General features: G+C 37.9%; 1 protein-coding gene across 1 annotated transcript; it reads right to left on the minus strand.

The window, feature by feature from the left end:
• Positions 1-2,934: 2,934 nt before the first annotated feature.
• Positions 2,935-4,896, minus strand: LOC144638182 (neuromedin-K receptor-like). Its single transcript, XM_078497382.1, has 2 exons — positions 4,616-4,896; positions 2,935-3,579 (listed from the first exon to the last, which is right to left on the minus strand). Exons 1-2 carry the CDS (start codon positions 4,880-4,882, stop codon positions 2,935-2,937), a joined length of 912 nt encoding a protein of 303 aa, XP_078353508.1. The 5' UTR covers positions 4,883-4,896.
• Between the last annotated feature and the right edge of the window lie 12,175 nt (positions 4,897-17,071).

The following is a 17,071-nucleotide window of genomic DNA, read 5'->3' on the forward strand; positions in this document are numbered from 1 at the left end:
CGATTTCATGCAAAACAAGATGGCGTCCCAAACGGAGCTTAGAAACATTATTTTGCTTGAAAAAAAAGGGTTAAAAACGTGTTGCCAAAATTGTAATTTTGCCAAAAGTGTCATGCTGAACATTAGAAGGTTATCATCCAAGGTAGCAGAGTTGTCTTCAGCCACTGAACGTCATAAAAAGAGTGAAAATCGAGTAAGTCGATGTGTAGTTTCGTACGGAGTTTGTTCGTAGGTAAACCAGCGTATTTTCCTGCAATTATATGTTGCACAAAACTACAAATTGTTAGAATTTAATGCATCGAGAGTGGGTATAATACGGATCGAAATTGTTTTATCACTTCTTTGAATTTGTGATATATCGTTATTCCTAGAAACACTAGACGTTTTGACGAGGGAATCGTTGTGTGAATGTAATATGCGTGTAGTGGACGGATTACTGTGTGAATTATGTCTGTGGAATTTTGAATCGAAGTAAAACTATTCCCAGACGTTTGTGGAAGTTTAAATCTCGTTTAGTGCCAAACGATAACAGGTCAAGTGAAATAAATAATTATTTTTGTGTAAATAATATTTCATTCATTCTATGTTCTTTTGGCTCGTCACACAATCTTTCTCGCACTTTATATCCTCCTCGCGTTTAGTGAGGTATAAGCATAGTGACCCATAGTAACTAACTTTGACATAAGGCATACTACAAGTAGGCCGACCATGTCGGTATTTTTGCCACTGCCTGCTTACCTTGGGTCTATTTTACCTATAGGTCGAACGCACTCCCCTAATCTCTGATTACTACTAGTATTATATTATTTTGTCTTTCTTCATCGCACGCGAAGCATGGCGTCACATAAGCGCGCGCTCAAATAAAAGGTCATGCGCAATTTGATCATCGTCCAAGGTTGTCAAAACTTGTTTTTGACCAAAGATTTCTCAAAAACCTAGGTACGATCCATTGTAAAACTTTCACAATTAATTTATAGGAGTAAATCACGTGTACGGCCAAAATTTAAAAAAAAGTCTGTAAGGCAGATTTTGAGCTAACTTTAACCCTCGGACGTACAAGCAAACTCACACCCCCACCATCGTACAAGGGGGGGGGGGGGGGTGGATGGAACCCCTCCCCGGAGTTTTCGTTATATTAAGGCGTAGCGAGATTATTTTACACTGATAAGAAAGCCCTTAGCTTACTCTACAAGATGACATAATTTTAATTGGCTGTGACGTCATATGACGTCACGTGACGTCATTTGAGCCGCCATCTTGGATCCGCCATCATGGATTTCAACATTTTCTTAGAAAGTCACAAAATAACGGAAATTGATGCAAAATCAAGACAGAATGCTTATGGAATGTAAAAATAAACAAATCTTGCACTTCTGTTTCAAAAAAAACTGGAAAAAATAAAGAAAAATGTTAAAAATGACGATTTTTGGCAAGACCTGCCTGTATTTATGACGTTGCCATGGTTCATACGGGCAGATTTTAAGAAAAACGCCATTGAAACTATCTGTGTCCAGTCCCCTCTTTAGCCCTCGGTCGCTCATTTTGGCTGTTTTATAGCATTTTAATTTTATTGTTCAATGTCGCATATGATGGCTGTACGCTATAACAAACAGTAATAAGAGAAACATAAAACATTTCTGAACATTTTACGAAAGAGTTAAAAGTTGGGCTCATATACCCAATAAAACTGTAGTAAGCCACCTTAACTGCCACAGTTTAGAAACGCAACTAAATTAACCATTGGGTGATTTTGGTACTTTTATTTATGTATTACAGGTCTAATAACTTCAAACAAAACTTCAATATATTATTTATTTGCAATATAGAATCATGATAATCATTGTTATTATGTTAGATGTATAATTATTATTTTATTGTATTCACGATGTTGAAATTCAGTGAATACGAAGGAAGATGACCTTTTACTCGCATAAAACGAAAAGGTATCTACAAAGAGATCACTTATTAAGTTCCAGCAGGATAGGACAGGCAATGCTTGAACTTTTCACTCGAGCTAATTGGCTGTGATCGGATACGCCATGTTTTGCTTAATTTCGTACTGTTTGGTGAAGTCAGATGACTATTGATAGTGTTGCTGGAATTACTAATTTATCATTGTGACCTCTTTAGGGACACTAGCTCTTCACAGGCAAACGCCTGCTCGCGGTGGAAGGAAATGGGTTTCAGGAATTTTTCGGATAAGGCTACGCAAAAGGGAAGACCGTTGTAGCCTGCCATCTTTTTCCAATACCTTTTACTATCTCCCCAGCCAGTAATGTTTACTTTGGATTTTTAATTTATAATAAGTTAAAGTAACTTATCGTTAAGTATATTAGTATTTCCTAATAAAATTGAAGCAATTACAGCCCCCGAAGGGGGACCCCTCATGAAAAGGACGGGGACGCTAATCGTCTCTGTTAGGGGTGCAAATTACGAATTTTAATCGCAGTTAGGGTTTTAACGACAGGACACCAATATTTTAGCCGCCAAGGCCTCGTTAAGGGTTGCACGTGAAGAAAAATGGTATCTTTTAAGGGTAAAAAGGAAAAGCTTGATTGAGCCACGCCCAGAGTGGCCATGGTCTCCTTTAGGGGTTGAATCAAAATTTTCCGTCGAGCATCCCCGTCCTTTTCACTTAGGAGTCACCACCCGGATTCACAGTGTGCAATGCAAATGTCTTTTCGCTATTAACGTTCACATTGTTAGTATATTAATTTATACAATTTTCAAAGTCGCATGCGCCAAAGTTGTACCATTTGAATCAGCCTTTAAGCTTTGCACTTGTGTACGGAAAGCGTTTCCCAAAATACAAGTGTGGGTGTAACTTTCAGTGGCTCTTCATCTCTTAGCAAAAAATGTCATGTTACGCGGCCAAACGCTATAAAGTTTACGGACAAACATACATATACCCTTGTGCTACGAACACTTTTTTCGTCAATTGGCTTTGTAACTGAAACATCTTAGACACGGACAACGGGCAAGCGTCGAAACCAGCCTCTTGCGAAAACTATAATTGAGCAAAATATAAAGACACGGATAGATAGCGCTGTTTGCATGTGCTAGCCAAAAGGAAACGAACTGAACTGTCGATGGTAATTTATGCCTATGTTCAGGTCGAACGAATATAAAGTAATGACTGACGTATGTTGGGAACCAGCAAAGCGCAAATACAACAACTATGACGACCAACAGTCGCAGAACTTTGCGTTTAGACATTTCGACAGCGCGACTTCTTCCTGATGCATTGCCTGGGATTTTACGACGCCATAATTTAACACAAATTAAGACGTAAAGAATGGCCATTATGACAAGAGGGAACATGTACAGTTTGACAAAAAGGGAGATGTGAAATATTTTACCGACGTGATCACTTGGCCAATCCCAGACACAAATATGGGCGTTTTGGCTAGGAAGAAATTTTACTTGATAATAGAGAACTGCTGGGATCATTAAAATGAAAGACAAAATCCAAATTACTGCTGACAGGATTCTTGGTTTTCGGAAAAGCTTTCCCCTGAGGGGATAGAACACCGCGTAAAATCTGTCGAATGAAATGAGCACCATTGCTAGAACGGTAGCCTGCGTTGCAGACGAACAAAACCCCGGTATAGTGCGTCTGCGAATTAGAGCACAAAAGCTTGTTCTGGCCCCCCGCGTGTTACCAGGGATTTCTATAATAACCTCTGATTGGCTTTTGAATAGGGCCGTTCTTTCGTGCGTCGTAATTGGTCGAGTGCATCATGAGAAACCATAGTTACGCTTTCGACGAAGACCAGATACAAAACAAACTTGGCGGCGATCACGGCAGATCGGTGAGAATTAGCGTTTGAAGCGGTAAAAAAGCAGCCGGTTCGAACTATCTCATAAAAAAAAGAAAACAACGATAACGACAGGCCGGCATACACAACTGACAAGCAAAAAGGTCATGGTATAAATGTTGAATAATCTACATTTGTCTTGTGGTGAAAGAATGTCACACAACGAACATCCGTGATGGGAAGCAACACACCTTGCAACACAATAAACAGCCGGACCCGGCATTACAAATGCAGAATGCAAGTAGTCGACATCTTCACGAAAAATTTAGGACCAGAGGGAATATTTCAAAAGCTTAAAAAATATCTTGCAAATATGAATGTTCCGAGACTAACCGCGATAGTAATTTATTACATATGACAAATGTAAAACAGAGGTGTCAAAATATCCGGGCAAAATATACAAACGGAAAGCCGTGCAGACCAATGTCTTATGGCTCTACTCAACTTTAAACGCCTCCAAATAATACAACTGACAGCATATCGTGCCCTTTCTAAACAAGTGAAAAGCGAAATAGATTGGATGACCAATTCCAATACAGAACGGCACAAATATATGACAAGAACGTTTTACTGTATCTGGTATCTGGTATTCATCGAACGCGTAACTATGGTTTCACGAGATCCACTCAACCAATTACGACGCACGAAAGAACGGCCCTATTCAAAAGCCAATCAGAGGTTATTATAGAAATCCCTGGTAACACGCGGGGGGCCGGAACAAGCTTTTGTGCTCTAATTCGCAGACGCACTATACCGGGGTTTTGTTCGTCTGCAACGCAGGCTACTAGAACGGTCGCTGCTATGGAAACGAGGATGGCGTAGTGCACAGCTTTGCACGTGATAATACCCAGTGTTCCTCTAAACCAAATGGCCCCACGATAGAAGTAAGCCACAGAATAGGGCATAGCTGTGACAGTCAACAGTAGATGATCTGCAGCAGCCATGTTGGCGATGAATAGGTTTGCGACACTGGTAGATCGAGAAGTTTTCTTAAATACCACGAACAAGCCGAGGGTGTTGCCAAAGAAAGCGACGACAAAAATCACTGCATATGCTGACGTCATGCCAATCTTGATATCTGTTGGAATAGTGGGCTGCGGAATGGTTGTGTTAACACTCACTCACTCATCCTCTTCGCTTCTCTAACTGGAGCATAAGGCTACCCAGAAACGTCCTCCATCCTTCACGGTCTCTTGCTCGCTGTTCCACCTCATTCCAGCTAGTCCAACCCAGGTCTTTACGCTCACCTTCCACAGTTCTTCTCCACGAAATCTTGGGTCTTCCTCGCTTTCTCTTGCCTTCAGGGATCCAGGTGAGAGCAACTCGGCAATTGTTGTCTTTTTCCCTCCTCAAGATATGACCTATCCATCTCCATCGCCTGACCTTCACGGTTTCTGAGATGGGTCTCTCCTTAGTTCTTTCATAGAGATCACGGTTAGAGATGGTGTGTGGCCAGAATATTCCGAGGATTCTTCTTAGACATTTTCAGTGGAAAACGTCTAGCTGCTCGATATCTGTTGAATGTAACTTCGTCTTCTCTTAATTTACAGGAACAAACTTTAATCACGGCCTTAACACAACCATTCAGTAACGAATGGTTGTGTTAAGGCCGTGATTAAAGTTTGTTCCTGTAAATTAAGAGAAGACGAAGTGACATTTTTTTGCCATGCGTCTTGCAAAGATTTCGAATCGAATGGTGATGTACGAGGGCCTGTCTCTGTTTAGTTAAGATAAGGACACCGAGTGAATAACCTTAAAAAGATCGAAAGAAGCTTATTTAATACTATAGTCACAAATGCACATAGTTACTTAAGGGTTGCTATTAGTAATTAATGGCACGAAAATAAAAAAAGGATAAATTATTACGGTGGTCTTACCATCTGCCTCTGTTGAGTTAATGTTGTTGGTAGTATTAAAAGTAAACGTTGCCATCTCTAGGATCCTGTATAATAAAAGTAGAAATGCAAACGACGAAAATGTAAATATGATAAAAGCAAAAAGTAAGATATACACTAAAAATATTAAAATATTGAAAATATTAAAGTTGTTGAAGTTATACAGCATGCTGATAACTATTCACATTTTCCTCGATGAAACTGAAAATAAAAATAGTTCTCTTGTTTCGAAGATGTCTGGTATATTTTGTGCCATTCTCTTTGCGACTATAAAATAACCTACCCCTAACACCAGGGGTATCTAATCGAACAAAATCGAACCAAAATTCACTGAGAACTCAATCGAACACCAATCGTTCGATTGGGTTCGGTACTCGAACAAAATGGAACATCTAATCGGCTGTGAGTTTGATTATTGAACCAATCGGTTCCACCGGTTTTTTCACGCTGCCCGTATTTTCTATATTTTAGGCAAATTTATTTGCTAAAAAATACTGACTTCATAAGATAGTTCCATTGAGGAATATCTTTGAGTAAGATTTTGGTCCTAAACTGCTCTGCTATTCCAATACTCAGCTGCCGAGTGTCAAAGAATCCTAACATATGTCGATTCCTCCACTCGAATCATCACAAACCGACATTGAATTTCGTTAGTTCATTGAAAGGTGATCCAAATGTTTGGCTGCAATTATCTAAAGAAGAAACCATTTCGTGAAAGAATTTTTTCCTCCTCAATTTAGCATTTATTTTATGGTGCCGAATACTGCAAAATTAAAAAGAACCCCGTAACTGTTATGCTCGCTGTCAAACTGTAAACTTGACCATCCAAATTGTTCGGTAATTTGCCTTTTTGCCTTTTTTTATCTAATATAAATTGTTCTAAATGCACCATGTGTCGTCTAGCAATATTTCCTTTCGATCTGGTCAAGTTTGTTTCATTTGGACGTCTCTAAGCGATATTAACACGCGGCCACTCCAAAAAGCTTTTTCTCTTTCATATCGACCAAACAGTGAAAAATCTTTTTAATTCTCGCACAAGACTTGTTGCAAGATTAACTACATCTGGAAATATCGCTGAGAAGGATTAAGCAGCCTGCGACTTGCCTGCGATGGACGCTTTGTTAAAAGTATTCGGTCGTTTCCCTGTTCAGCTACAGAATCCGAAATTAAAGATTAACTTGTTTTGCTAGCTCAAATTCCCTCGTTGGGATGTCTGGCTATGTATATAAGTAATTCAGACCAAACACCCATACCTCTTCAGTGTTACCATGAGAGTTTCTGCAGGTTTAACTGAAGGAATTTTAAGTCTTCTGGATATTGTAGCTCAGTGGTGTTATTCCCAGCACCTTAAGCACGGGTAGCTTGCATGCGTGTTCGGTGTGCGTCACCAGGTGCTAAACAACTGTCCTGTATGTATGCACTAAAAAAGACCAACAAAAAACCGTCTCTATACAATTTAGCGTATTCGATCGGTACAGGCGTTGAATACCTATTAATGACCTTTTCGCTGATAGTAAGTATTCTTTTTGAGGTCAAAATGTTTAACTTTTTAGAGCTCCCCTTTAATGCATTGGATTCTTAGGCGCCATAAAGTGCCATTGTTGACGGTTGAAGGCAAAAATAAAACTATGATCTTTTCCTGTTAATTTTATTTGAAGTTTGCCGCTTTGTTGAATTAATGTTGACGGGAAATTGGTTTAGTAACAGCATCGCCATCTTTCCTTAATTAGCTTGTCTCCAGTATTTATAATAATAAAATCGAACTTTCGGAGTTTACGTTGTAACACTATCTAGATTTTTCGTATCATGCTGAAAACAAAAATCAACTAAAACTTTGGATGCCTAAAGCCAAATGTTTACCCAATCCTTGACAGGCATCCCCGTCTACTTTTCTTTCAAATGCTTGCTTTCGTTCTGTGTGCATAAGTAACTCATCATAGTTTGACAAAAAAAAAGAAATTCTTTTAAATTTCGCAGATATTAAGAGGCTCCGACTGAGAATATGAAGAATCGTTGGACAGGCTGGGGAAATCGAAAATCTTGAAACTTTGCCTGAATAACACCTTTGGGGAACTATGTTCGAAAATATTATTCTGATCTTCTAGGAATTTATGGTTTTCGAGAAATTAAGAAAAAACGAAAATAACGGTTTTTGGCTCATTAAATATGCAAAAAATATGCGTAAAAATGGCAAAGTTCTCGATATTCCTATAAGAGCAATTTTTAATTCTTTAAATCGAAATAAACTTAGAATAATAGCTTGACCTTTCTTCTTTCAGGCAACATAAACTTTCATTTTTTTCCGGCTATTTGGAGGTTTCCTTCGCCTTTTAAAATATTGCTTTATCAAGCACTTCGGGAAAGGGCAAAAATTGAGAAACTTTGGAGGCCGAAAAAGCACCTTGATATGTCCGATATGGAGTCGAAATAAACACTGTGCAAAAGCTCAATGGCTCGTCTGTTATAATATTAAATAAAAAATCTGGGTACTCAAGATGCACACAAATGAGAAACGAAAGTTTACGACCTCCTGGTGCCTAATTTGCATAAATCTAATTTTTGAATTCGTCCTCCGCTAAGTGATTTGGTCCGCTAAATTTACATTTAGAAGCTATGATTTGCACAAAGAAAGCAATTTTAAACTTTCTTTGATTTTGTTGACGTCTTATGCCTATCAACAGGTTATATAGACGCGAAGAAAGAAGAAAAAATAGTAAAATCATCGACTGAGCTCATTGCGTGACCTGCGTCACGTTATGAATTTTCTTGTCAATAATTGAATTAAAAAGATCGGAGGAAAGATTTGTTTGTTAGGACTCTTACATTTCAAATTTAAGATTAAAGATTAAGATAATATCATTCACTTTAATACCTGAAATTGGGAATGATTTGTATATTTTATTTACTCGCGTAACTTACGTCAAAAATATAAATCGTGTAGTTATTATTAATTTGGAAGTTTACTTTTTACGAACATAAACGTACATAATTATTAAAACTATGATGGACATATATCGCTGTTAGCTTCCGTTCAGTTGTCATTAATGGAAATAAAATACGAAAAGTTTCTCATCTTGTTTTAAAACAACTATATAAAAGGTTTCGATCGTGCAAAATCCATTCATTCATTCAGATGTACATCACAAAATTAGATTAAAGAGACCGAACATGTACACAGCGACAGGACCCGGCGCCAGGACATTTAACACAAAGCAAGAAATTATTCGGCTGAAATTTAAAAATAGAATGACCCTTTACAGTTGTGCCTCTCTTGTTGGTGGGGCTTGGAGTCCAAGCCCAGAAAATCCAGAATTTGTCCAGTTTGTAAATTACCATGCAAAAGCACACTTCAAATTTTGTTACAGCTTGTCTGACAGAAACTGAAAGCATCGATAGCGAAGGAAAATTGTTAGTTGCCCGTGCAGGTGAGTTAAAATTTTTTTTTTCTTTGAACCACTTTTATGTATGGGTATCTGAATTAATACAAGCTTAACTATCCAATACCTTAGGATTTTTGTAGCGCAAGAATGCCAAGAACATATGACAGTTTGCCATAAATACAAGAACACGCTCTTTCGCTGGCGGACTGGAGAGCAAGATGTTCTACACCAATGGAAATTGCGAGCCATAATTAAGCCTTCTTTTACTCAGGGACGATCGCGGAACTGCAAGCAGCCCTACTCTGTTTTACATGAGACGGGTATGCTTTTTTGAGCTAGATCACATAAGCATTAACTTTCTGTTACTTAATTTTGTTTTAAGACCACGGTAACAACTTCCAAGTAAAAATTTAATGAATAATAGCTTACATGATTACTATAGTATTTTCTAGACTTTTAAGTTAAAACACTTTCTTTAATATTGTGAAAATCGCTTTTGGTTTTTAGTTATAAAATGACAGTTGACCTTACCCTACTAGCCTTCAGAACAAGCGGTGTTGCTCAAGGGATAGAAAGCGTATGTAAACGTGCGAGCAGGCGAGTGCAAACACAAGAGCGCGCACGCGATTGCTAAGTGGTACAGTTGTTTATCCGCTTGATCCTTCGCGCCGCGCTAAACTACTCGTTCTGTAGACTAACACTTTTGCGAAGGCATTAAGTGACAGACGTTGGTTTTCAGCCAGTAATGCCAGATATTCGTTCTGGCAGTTATATACCAAATATTTTACCTTACCTGCACGGGCAACTAACAATTTTCCTTCGCTATGGATGCTTTCAGTTTCTGTCAGACAAGCTGTAACAAAATTTGAAGTGTGCTTTTGCATGGTAATTTACAAACTGGACAAATTCTGGATTTTCTGGGCTTGGACTCCAAGCCCCACCAACAAGAGAGGCACAACTGTAAAGGGACATTCTATTTTTAAATTTCAGCCGAATAATTTCGTGCTTTGTGTTAAATGTCCTGGCGCCGGGTCCTGTCGCTGTGTACATGTTCGGTCTCTTTAATCTAATTTTGTGATGTACATCTGAATGAATGAATGGATTTTGCACGATCGAAACCTTTTATATAGTTGTTTTAAAACAAGATGAGAAACTTTTCGTATTTTATTTCCATTAATGACAACTGAACGGAAGCTAACAGCGATATATGTCCATCATAGTTTTAATAATTATGTACGTTTATGTTCGTAAAAAGTAAACTTCCAAATTAATAATAACTACACGATTTATATTTTTGACGTAAGTTACGCGAGTAAATAAAATATACAAATCACTCCCAATTTCAGGTATTAAAGGGAATGATATTATCTTGATCTTTAATCTTAAATTTGAAATGTAAGAGTCCTAACAAACAAATCTTTCCTCCGATCTTTTTAATTCAATTATTGGCAAGAAAATTCATAACGTGACGCAGGTCACGCAATGAGCTCAGTCAATGATTTTACTATTTTTTCTTCTTTCTTCGCGTCTATATAACCTGTTGATAGGCATAAGACATCAACAAAATCAAATAAATTTAAAATTGCTTTCTTTGTGCAAATCATAGCTTCCAAATGTAAATTTAGCGGACCAGATCACTTAGCGGAGGACGAATTCCAAAATTAGCTTTATGCAAATTAGGCACGAGGAGGTCGTAAACTTTCGTTTCTCATTTGTGTGAATCTTGAGTACCCAGATTTTTTATTTATTATTATAACAGAAGAGACATTGAGCTTTTGCACAGTGTTTATTTCGACTCCATATCGGACATATCAAGATGCGTTTTCGGCCTCCAAAGTTTCTCAATTTTTGCCCTTTCCCGAAGTGCTTGATAAAGCAATATTTTAAAAGGCGAAGGAAACCTCCAAATAGCCGGAAAAAAATGAAAGTTTATGTTGCCTGAAAGAAGAAAGGTCAAGCTATTATTCTAAGTTTATTTCGATTTAAAGAATTAAAAATTGCTCTTATAGAAATATCGAGAACTTTGCCATTTTTACGCATATTTTTTGCATATTTAATGAGCCAAAAACCGTTATTTTCGTTTTTTCTTAATTTCTCGAAAACCATAAATTCCTAGAAGATCAGAATAATATTTTCGAACATAGTTCCCCAAAGGTGTTATTCAGGCAAAGTTTCAAGATTTTCGATTTCCCCAGCCTGTCCAACGATTCTTCATATTCTCAGTCGGAGCCTCTTAAAAACCTTATTTTCACTTGATCTTCTCATTAACTGCGCAGACTAATGGACCTTACTAATGGAAAATTCTCCTCTGTCAATGTACTGTCCATCTTATGGTATTTGACTGGCATTTTTGTGTAAACGCTAAATACTTTTTTTAAGGTTATACTTGCAGCAACTACGCAATAAATTAGATATTTTTACCCCGTATAATAGCACGCGAAACTAATCATAACACGTTAGATTCATTTCTGGGCATCTGGGCATCTGGGCCATCGCACTTAAATGTTCATATATTTGTTAATTTACTTTTCTTTTTTGTCACCATACTTTTTTCTTTCGTCCAGTCCTTAATTGTTTTCTGTTTTATTTTTTCCTCACTTTCACTAATACATACAATATAATGAGTATTTTTTTTTTTGAAACTAAGGACATTTTATTGTAAATTGTGCAGCTTCGTCTTTGCAGGTAGCTTCGAGTTTTTGAACCGTGTATTAAAATAAACAAAAAAAATGAAAAAAATGCCATGGCGATATGAGCCGGGATATTTGTATGAACCCAGTTTCAGTTGTTATGCAAATAACAATAACTAGATTTTTTTATTTCTTATGGCCGGGCCTATATTCATTGAAAAGATTAAGCTGCTCGCAGATTGTTTCTGCATTAGCTTAACAGGCCAAAAAGAATAAACTGTTTAGGTAAAAGGTATTAATAATTTAATATTTAACTAGATTAAATTCACAATATTTGCAACCTAAAGGACAAATTTTGAACTGGACACAATTAAAAACTAACATGAAATGCATTTGTCAGTTGTTTTTTACATTGAGTTGAAAAAAAAAAGAAACAAATACTTGTTTTTAAACAAAAACAAAGCTAAAGCAGTCGATCGCGAACAGTCTTTTTATAAAACAGGGCACAATAATTATTTTGGCATTGTACAAAATAAACACGCGTTAATGTCACTAATAATTTACATACAATAATTTCTGCATTCTGATTGGCTAAGAACATGTCAATTAATCCCAAACCAGTGCAAACAGTGTAATTGCCAGTGCAAAAAGTGTAATTGGCAGTGCAAAACGGTGTAATTGAAAATGATTGACATTTATGTTGCCAGACACAACAAAAACAAAATGGCGGGCAGGTTTGGAGATAGCAACACAGTTTTAATCGATAGTTTGAAAGACAACACGAAAAACAAAAACACAAAATCGAGTACGACAAACTGGCTAAGAGTGTGGAAGACCTGGGCAAAGGAGAAAGGACATGACGAAGACATTGAAACGTACGCACCGGAAAAACTAAATGAAGTCCTCGAGCAGTTTTACGCGACGGTACGTAAACAAGACGGGAAGGATTACGAGCCTGACAGTTTACGAGTCATGGTTGCAGCTCTTGACCGCCACTTGAAGGATAATGGTTTCAAATATTCCATAATGCGAGACAGAGAATTTGCAGAGTCAAAGAAAGTCCTCGAAGGGAAGGCCAAGCAGCTCCGACAAGAAGGCAAAGGCAAACGGCCCCAAAAATCACGCAGCCTGACCAACAGCGAGGAAGAACAGCTTTGGGAGCAAGGAAAATTAGGAAGCCACAATCCTCAAGTTCTCACCCAAACAGTTTGGTGGCTGTTAACCCAGCATTTTGGACTTCGCGGGCGTCAAGAGCACCACAATAATTATGCAAATGACGGACTTCAAGTTCGGCTTCGATGAAAACGGTGCAGAGTACGTGGAATTTGTCAAAAATCCAACCAAGACACGACAGTCTGGGCTCACAGCGAAACCTCGATCTTTTCTGCCAAAGATGTTCGCAACCGGCGATGAAAAGTGTCCTGTAAAGATCTTCAAAGAGTTCCTTTCGCATCGCCCTCGCGAAATGCAAGCCACAGGCCCACTTTATCTCTCCTCCATCAAAAATCCTTCGTCTCAAGTTTGGTTCAAAAAACAGCCCATGGGAGAGAACAAAATAAATGAAATGATGAAGTCCATAATCCAAGGCTCAACGCTGGAACATTCCACGAAGAGGTTTTCAAACCACAGCGCCAGAAAGACGGTTGTCAAAAAACTGAAATCAGCGGGTCTAGAGCGAAGCTCCATTGTCAAAGTAACAGGCCACCGGAATGAAAAATCCCTCAACGACTACGACGAATCTGATGAGGTTGAGCAGAGGCAGCTATCCCATGTCATAAGCAACAAATCTGTTGAGCAAAACCGTTCCACCAACGCGATCAATCCTTTCCATGCTTTGCCAAATCAGTACGGCAGTAATTTCGCTCCGTATGGCAACAACTTCGCTCCTTATGGCAGCAACTTCGCTCCTTATGGCGGTATGTACGCTCCTTTTCCTCAGGGATTTTGTCCACCAAATGTTCAAATGCCGATCTCCAGCCAGAATGACCAGAGGCAGAATTTTATGAACATGAACTCGTTCAACAACTGCCAGGTCACCTTCAACATGGGAGTGAATGGCAATTCAACTCCTGAAATCAAGCCCGCCGAGAAACCTGCTGGCGTGCAGTGACTTCAACTGATTTAGTAAACATTGAACGTGAAGAGTTTCTTTCGCATCTTAATTCATTTCAGGATTTCGAAGAGGTTTTTTCGTACTTTATGAACGTTTTGTAGAGTCCTCCATTGTACTGTAGTTCTGAATTTTGCAGACTTGTCAAAATAAAATGCAAATTTGTTAGTCACATGGGAGCCGCTTTATCCAATGATGTAGAAGTGAGTGACCACGTGAAGTGTCACGAAAGTGAATAAAAAGCGTGACGAAAATTATTGAAGATGTAAATTATTAACTAGTAATCACATGATTTTTCTCGTGCAATTTTGGAATAAATGAGCACTCGTAAATTTTTCAAAGACAACAAATTGCACGCGCCCTGCGGGCTTGTGCAATTTTGTTAGCCTTTGAAAAATTTACTCGTGCTCATTTATTCCAAATTGCACTCGAAATCATGTGATTACTGGTACTAATTTTCTTGTGTCATAATATTCGCGATTATGGGAGAAAAACAAACTGCAAAAATTAAGACTCAATAGCAGTACAAAGGCCGGGTGCCGCGTAAATGTTAAGAAATTAAAAATAAATAAATAAAACCGAGGCGAACAGATGGTACTACGTATTGCATATTTTGCGTTTATATCACGTTTCGTTTGTGAGAAATCATATAAGCAACATTTAACAATTATTCGTCGAAGGCGAAGTGATTATTGTTGAAGAATCCCCGAATCTTCAATAATAATCACGGAGCCTGAGGTGAATAATTGTTTTAGTATAATTTTTAGAGGTGATCATCAAGAACTTCAAAATAACGATAGCAAACAAGAAAATAGCAAACACAAGTGTTCGCTTGCATACGGTGTAAACCAGTTTAATTCATCGATTGCAATCAGAATTTATTTTAGTTAAAACGGAACAAAACAAACACTATGAGAAAGATAGATGTCCGGTACCTTTGTATGATTGTTGATGACTTCTAAGCGAATGTGCGAATCCTCTCGAAAATGAGTAGCTCCGGTGAGAAGAGAACTAAATAATGTTCGCTCAATCGATCTGACTGAGTTTCTCATCGATCGCCAAAACCGCCGTGTTTACGATCATTTCTAATGCCTTGAGAACCATCTCTTGAAAATATGTTCGGTCCAAAAGCCTTGGTAGTTAATTTGAAAAATTCCCAATGTTTAAAATATCCAGGACTTGGACTGGTTTCTTTCAAATCAAAGAAATTTTCATTCAGCAAAAGCGGCCATTTTTACTTGCCTGGATGTCAAAGGTGGCGTGGCTAAGTAACCAAGCCTTCAAAGCTATAATCACCTCGCGCGGGGTGATTATAGCCTCATAAGCCGAGCTTCTCGACCAATCAGAATGCTCCAATTCTAATAATCACCTCTGAAATTATACTAAATAATATTAATCTTATAGATCTTTGTTTCTGTAGAGTGAAATCAATAAGCAGAGCGAAGTATAAGTAAACACGGGTCTTGCTGTATTTTAAATTATTCAGCTGAATCGTTTTGTTCTCTTGTTCCCTCTGTAAGGGAAATAATTATTCCCTGATTAACTCCAAAATAGCTAAAATTTGAGTCCTGCTACTGGTGTCCGCTTCGGTCAATAGTAGGTATTATGTATATTTAACAATTATTCGCCGAAGGCGAAGTGATTATTGTCGAATAATCCCCGAGACGAAGTCGAGGGGATTATTCGACAATAATCACTTCGCCTTCGGCGAATAATTGTTTTAGTATAATTTTCAGAGGCGAATATCAAAAACTACAAAATAACAATAGAAAACACGAAAACAACAAACAAAAGTGCTCGCTTGCATACGTGTAAACCAGTTTAATTCATCGATTGAAATCATAATTTACACTCAAGTTTAAGCAATAAAACGGAACAATACAAACAGTAACACTACGAAAAAGATAGATATCCGGTGCCTTTGACTTCTGAGCAATTGTGTGAATCCTCTCGAAATTACTAGCTCCAGTAAGAAGAGAACTAAATAATGTTTTGACAGTCGATCTGACTGAGTACATGGCCGTGTGTGATCTCCAAAACCACCATGTTTACGATCATTTCTAACGCCTTGAAAACCATCTCTTGAAAATATTTTCGGTCCAAAAGCCTTGGTAGTAAATTTGCAAAATTCCCAATGTTTCAAATATCCAGGACTTGGAGTGATTTCTTTTAAATGAGAGAAATTTTCATTCAGCAAATGCCGCCATGTTAACTGACCTGGATGGCAAACGTGGCATGGCTTAGTAGCCAAACCTTCAGATGCAATATTCACCGCCTAGCGCGGTGAATATTGCGACATAGTCCGAGCTTCCCGACCAATCAGAATTGAATTCACCTCTGGAAATTATACTAAGTGCAAGTTAACCCTCGGACGCACAACCAAATTCATACCCCCACATTTCGTTCTATTAATGTGCAGCGAAATTATTTTGCACTGAGTAGAAAGCCCTTAGCTTACTCTACAAGATGACATAACTTTTGTTGGCTGTGACGACCTATGACGCCATATGACGTCATTAGAACCGCCATCTTGGATTTCACCTTTTTCTTAAAAAGTCAGGAAATTGATACAAAATCAAGCCAGAATGCTTATGGAATATGAAATTAAACTAATCGTACAAAAAATACTGGAAAAATAAAGAAATATGTCAAAAACGACGATTTTGGGGCCAGACCTGCGCTTGATCCTCAGTTATCGGTAAAATTTTCGGCGATTTATAATAATAATAATTATTTATTTATTTATATTGCGCTTTTTAACATATAAAATGAGCAAAAACGCATTACAATAATAAAACCTAAAAGTATTAAAATATACTAACTATATACACATTATTGACAAAATGCGCCTTTCTCAGCTGACATTTTAAATTTTGACCAATTTTCAGCTATCATTTAAACCCCATCCAGACTCTCTGGGTGGAATATCGGGTTCCGGGAAAATGTATGCTGGGGGGTGGATAGTCTAGAGCTAAATTGAAAGCAATGTGGAAACTTGCAAAACATATATGATTATTTTTGAGTAAATTCAGAATACACCAGCCCAGTTTCGTGATACGAAAGTGGTTAACAAATTCTTTCAAAGGTTTGATTAATTGGTAACAGGAGTTCGTGTCGTCTAATTCTGTCTGTAATCATACTCGTGATTAAACAAAATCGGACTCCCGCTTCGTCAGTTCGCGGTCGTCCGATTTTGTTTTATCACTCAATCGCTGTTATGAGGTCTGTTAGGAATACA

Source organism: Oculina patagonica, chromosome 2 (assembly GCF_052425735.1).
Source record: "Oculina patagonica isolate OP01 chromosome 2, crgOcupat, whole genome shotgun sequence".
NCBI classification, from domain to species: Eukaryota; Metazoa; Cnidaria; class Anthozoa; order Scleractinia; family Oculinidae; genus Oculina; species Oculina patagonica.

What these genes read in the sequence shown, in the direction of transcription:
- LOC144638182 (XM_078497382.1), bottom strand. Translation starts at nt 4,882, where the DNA reads ATGACGTCAGCATATGCAGTGATTTTTGTCGTCGCTTTCTTTGGCAAC. An exon ending in CCATCCTCGTTTCCATAGCA is followed by an intron (nt 3,580 to 4,615) that starts GCGACCGTTCTA and finishes TCTGCAACGCAG; the next exon opens with GCTACCGTTCTAGCAATGGT.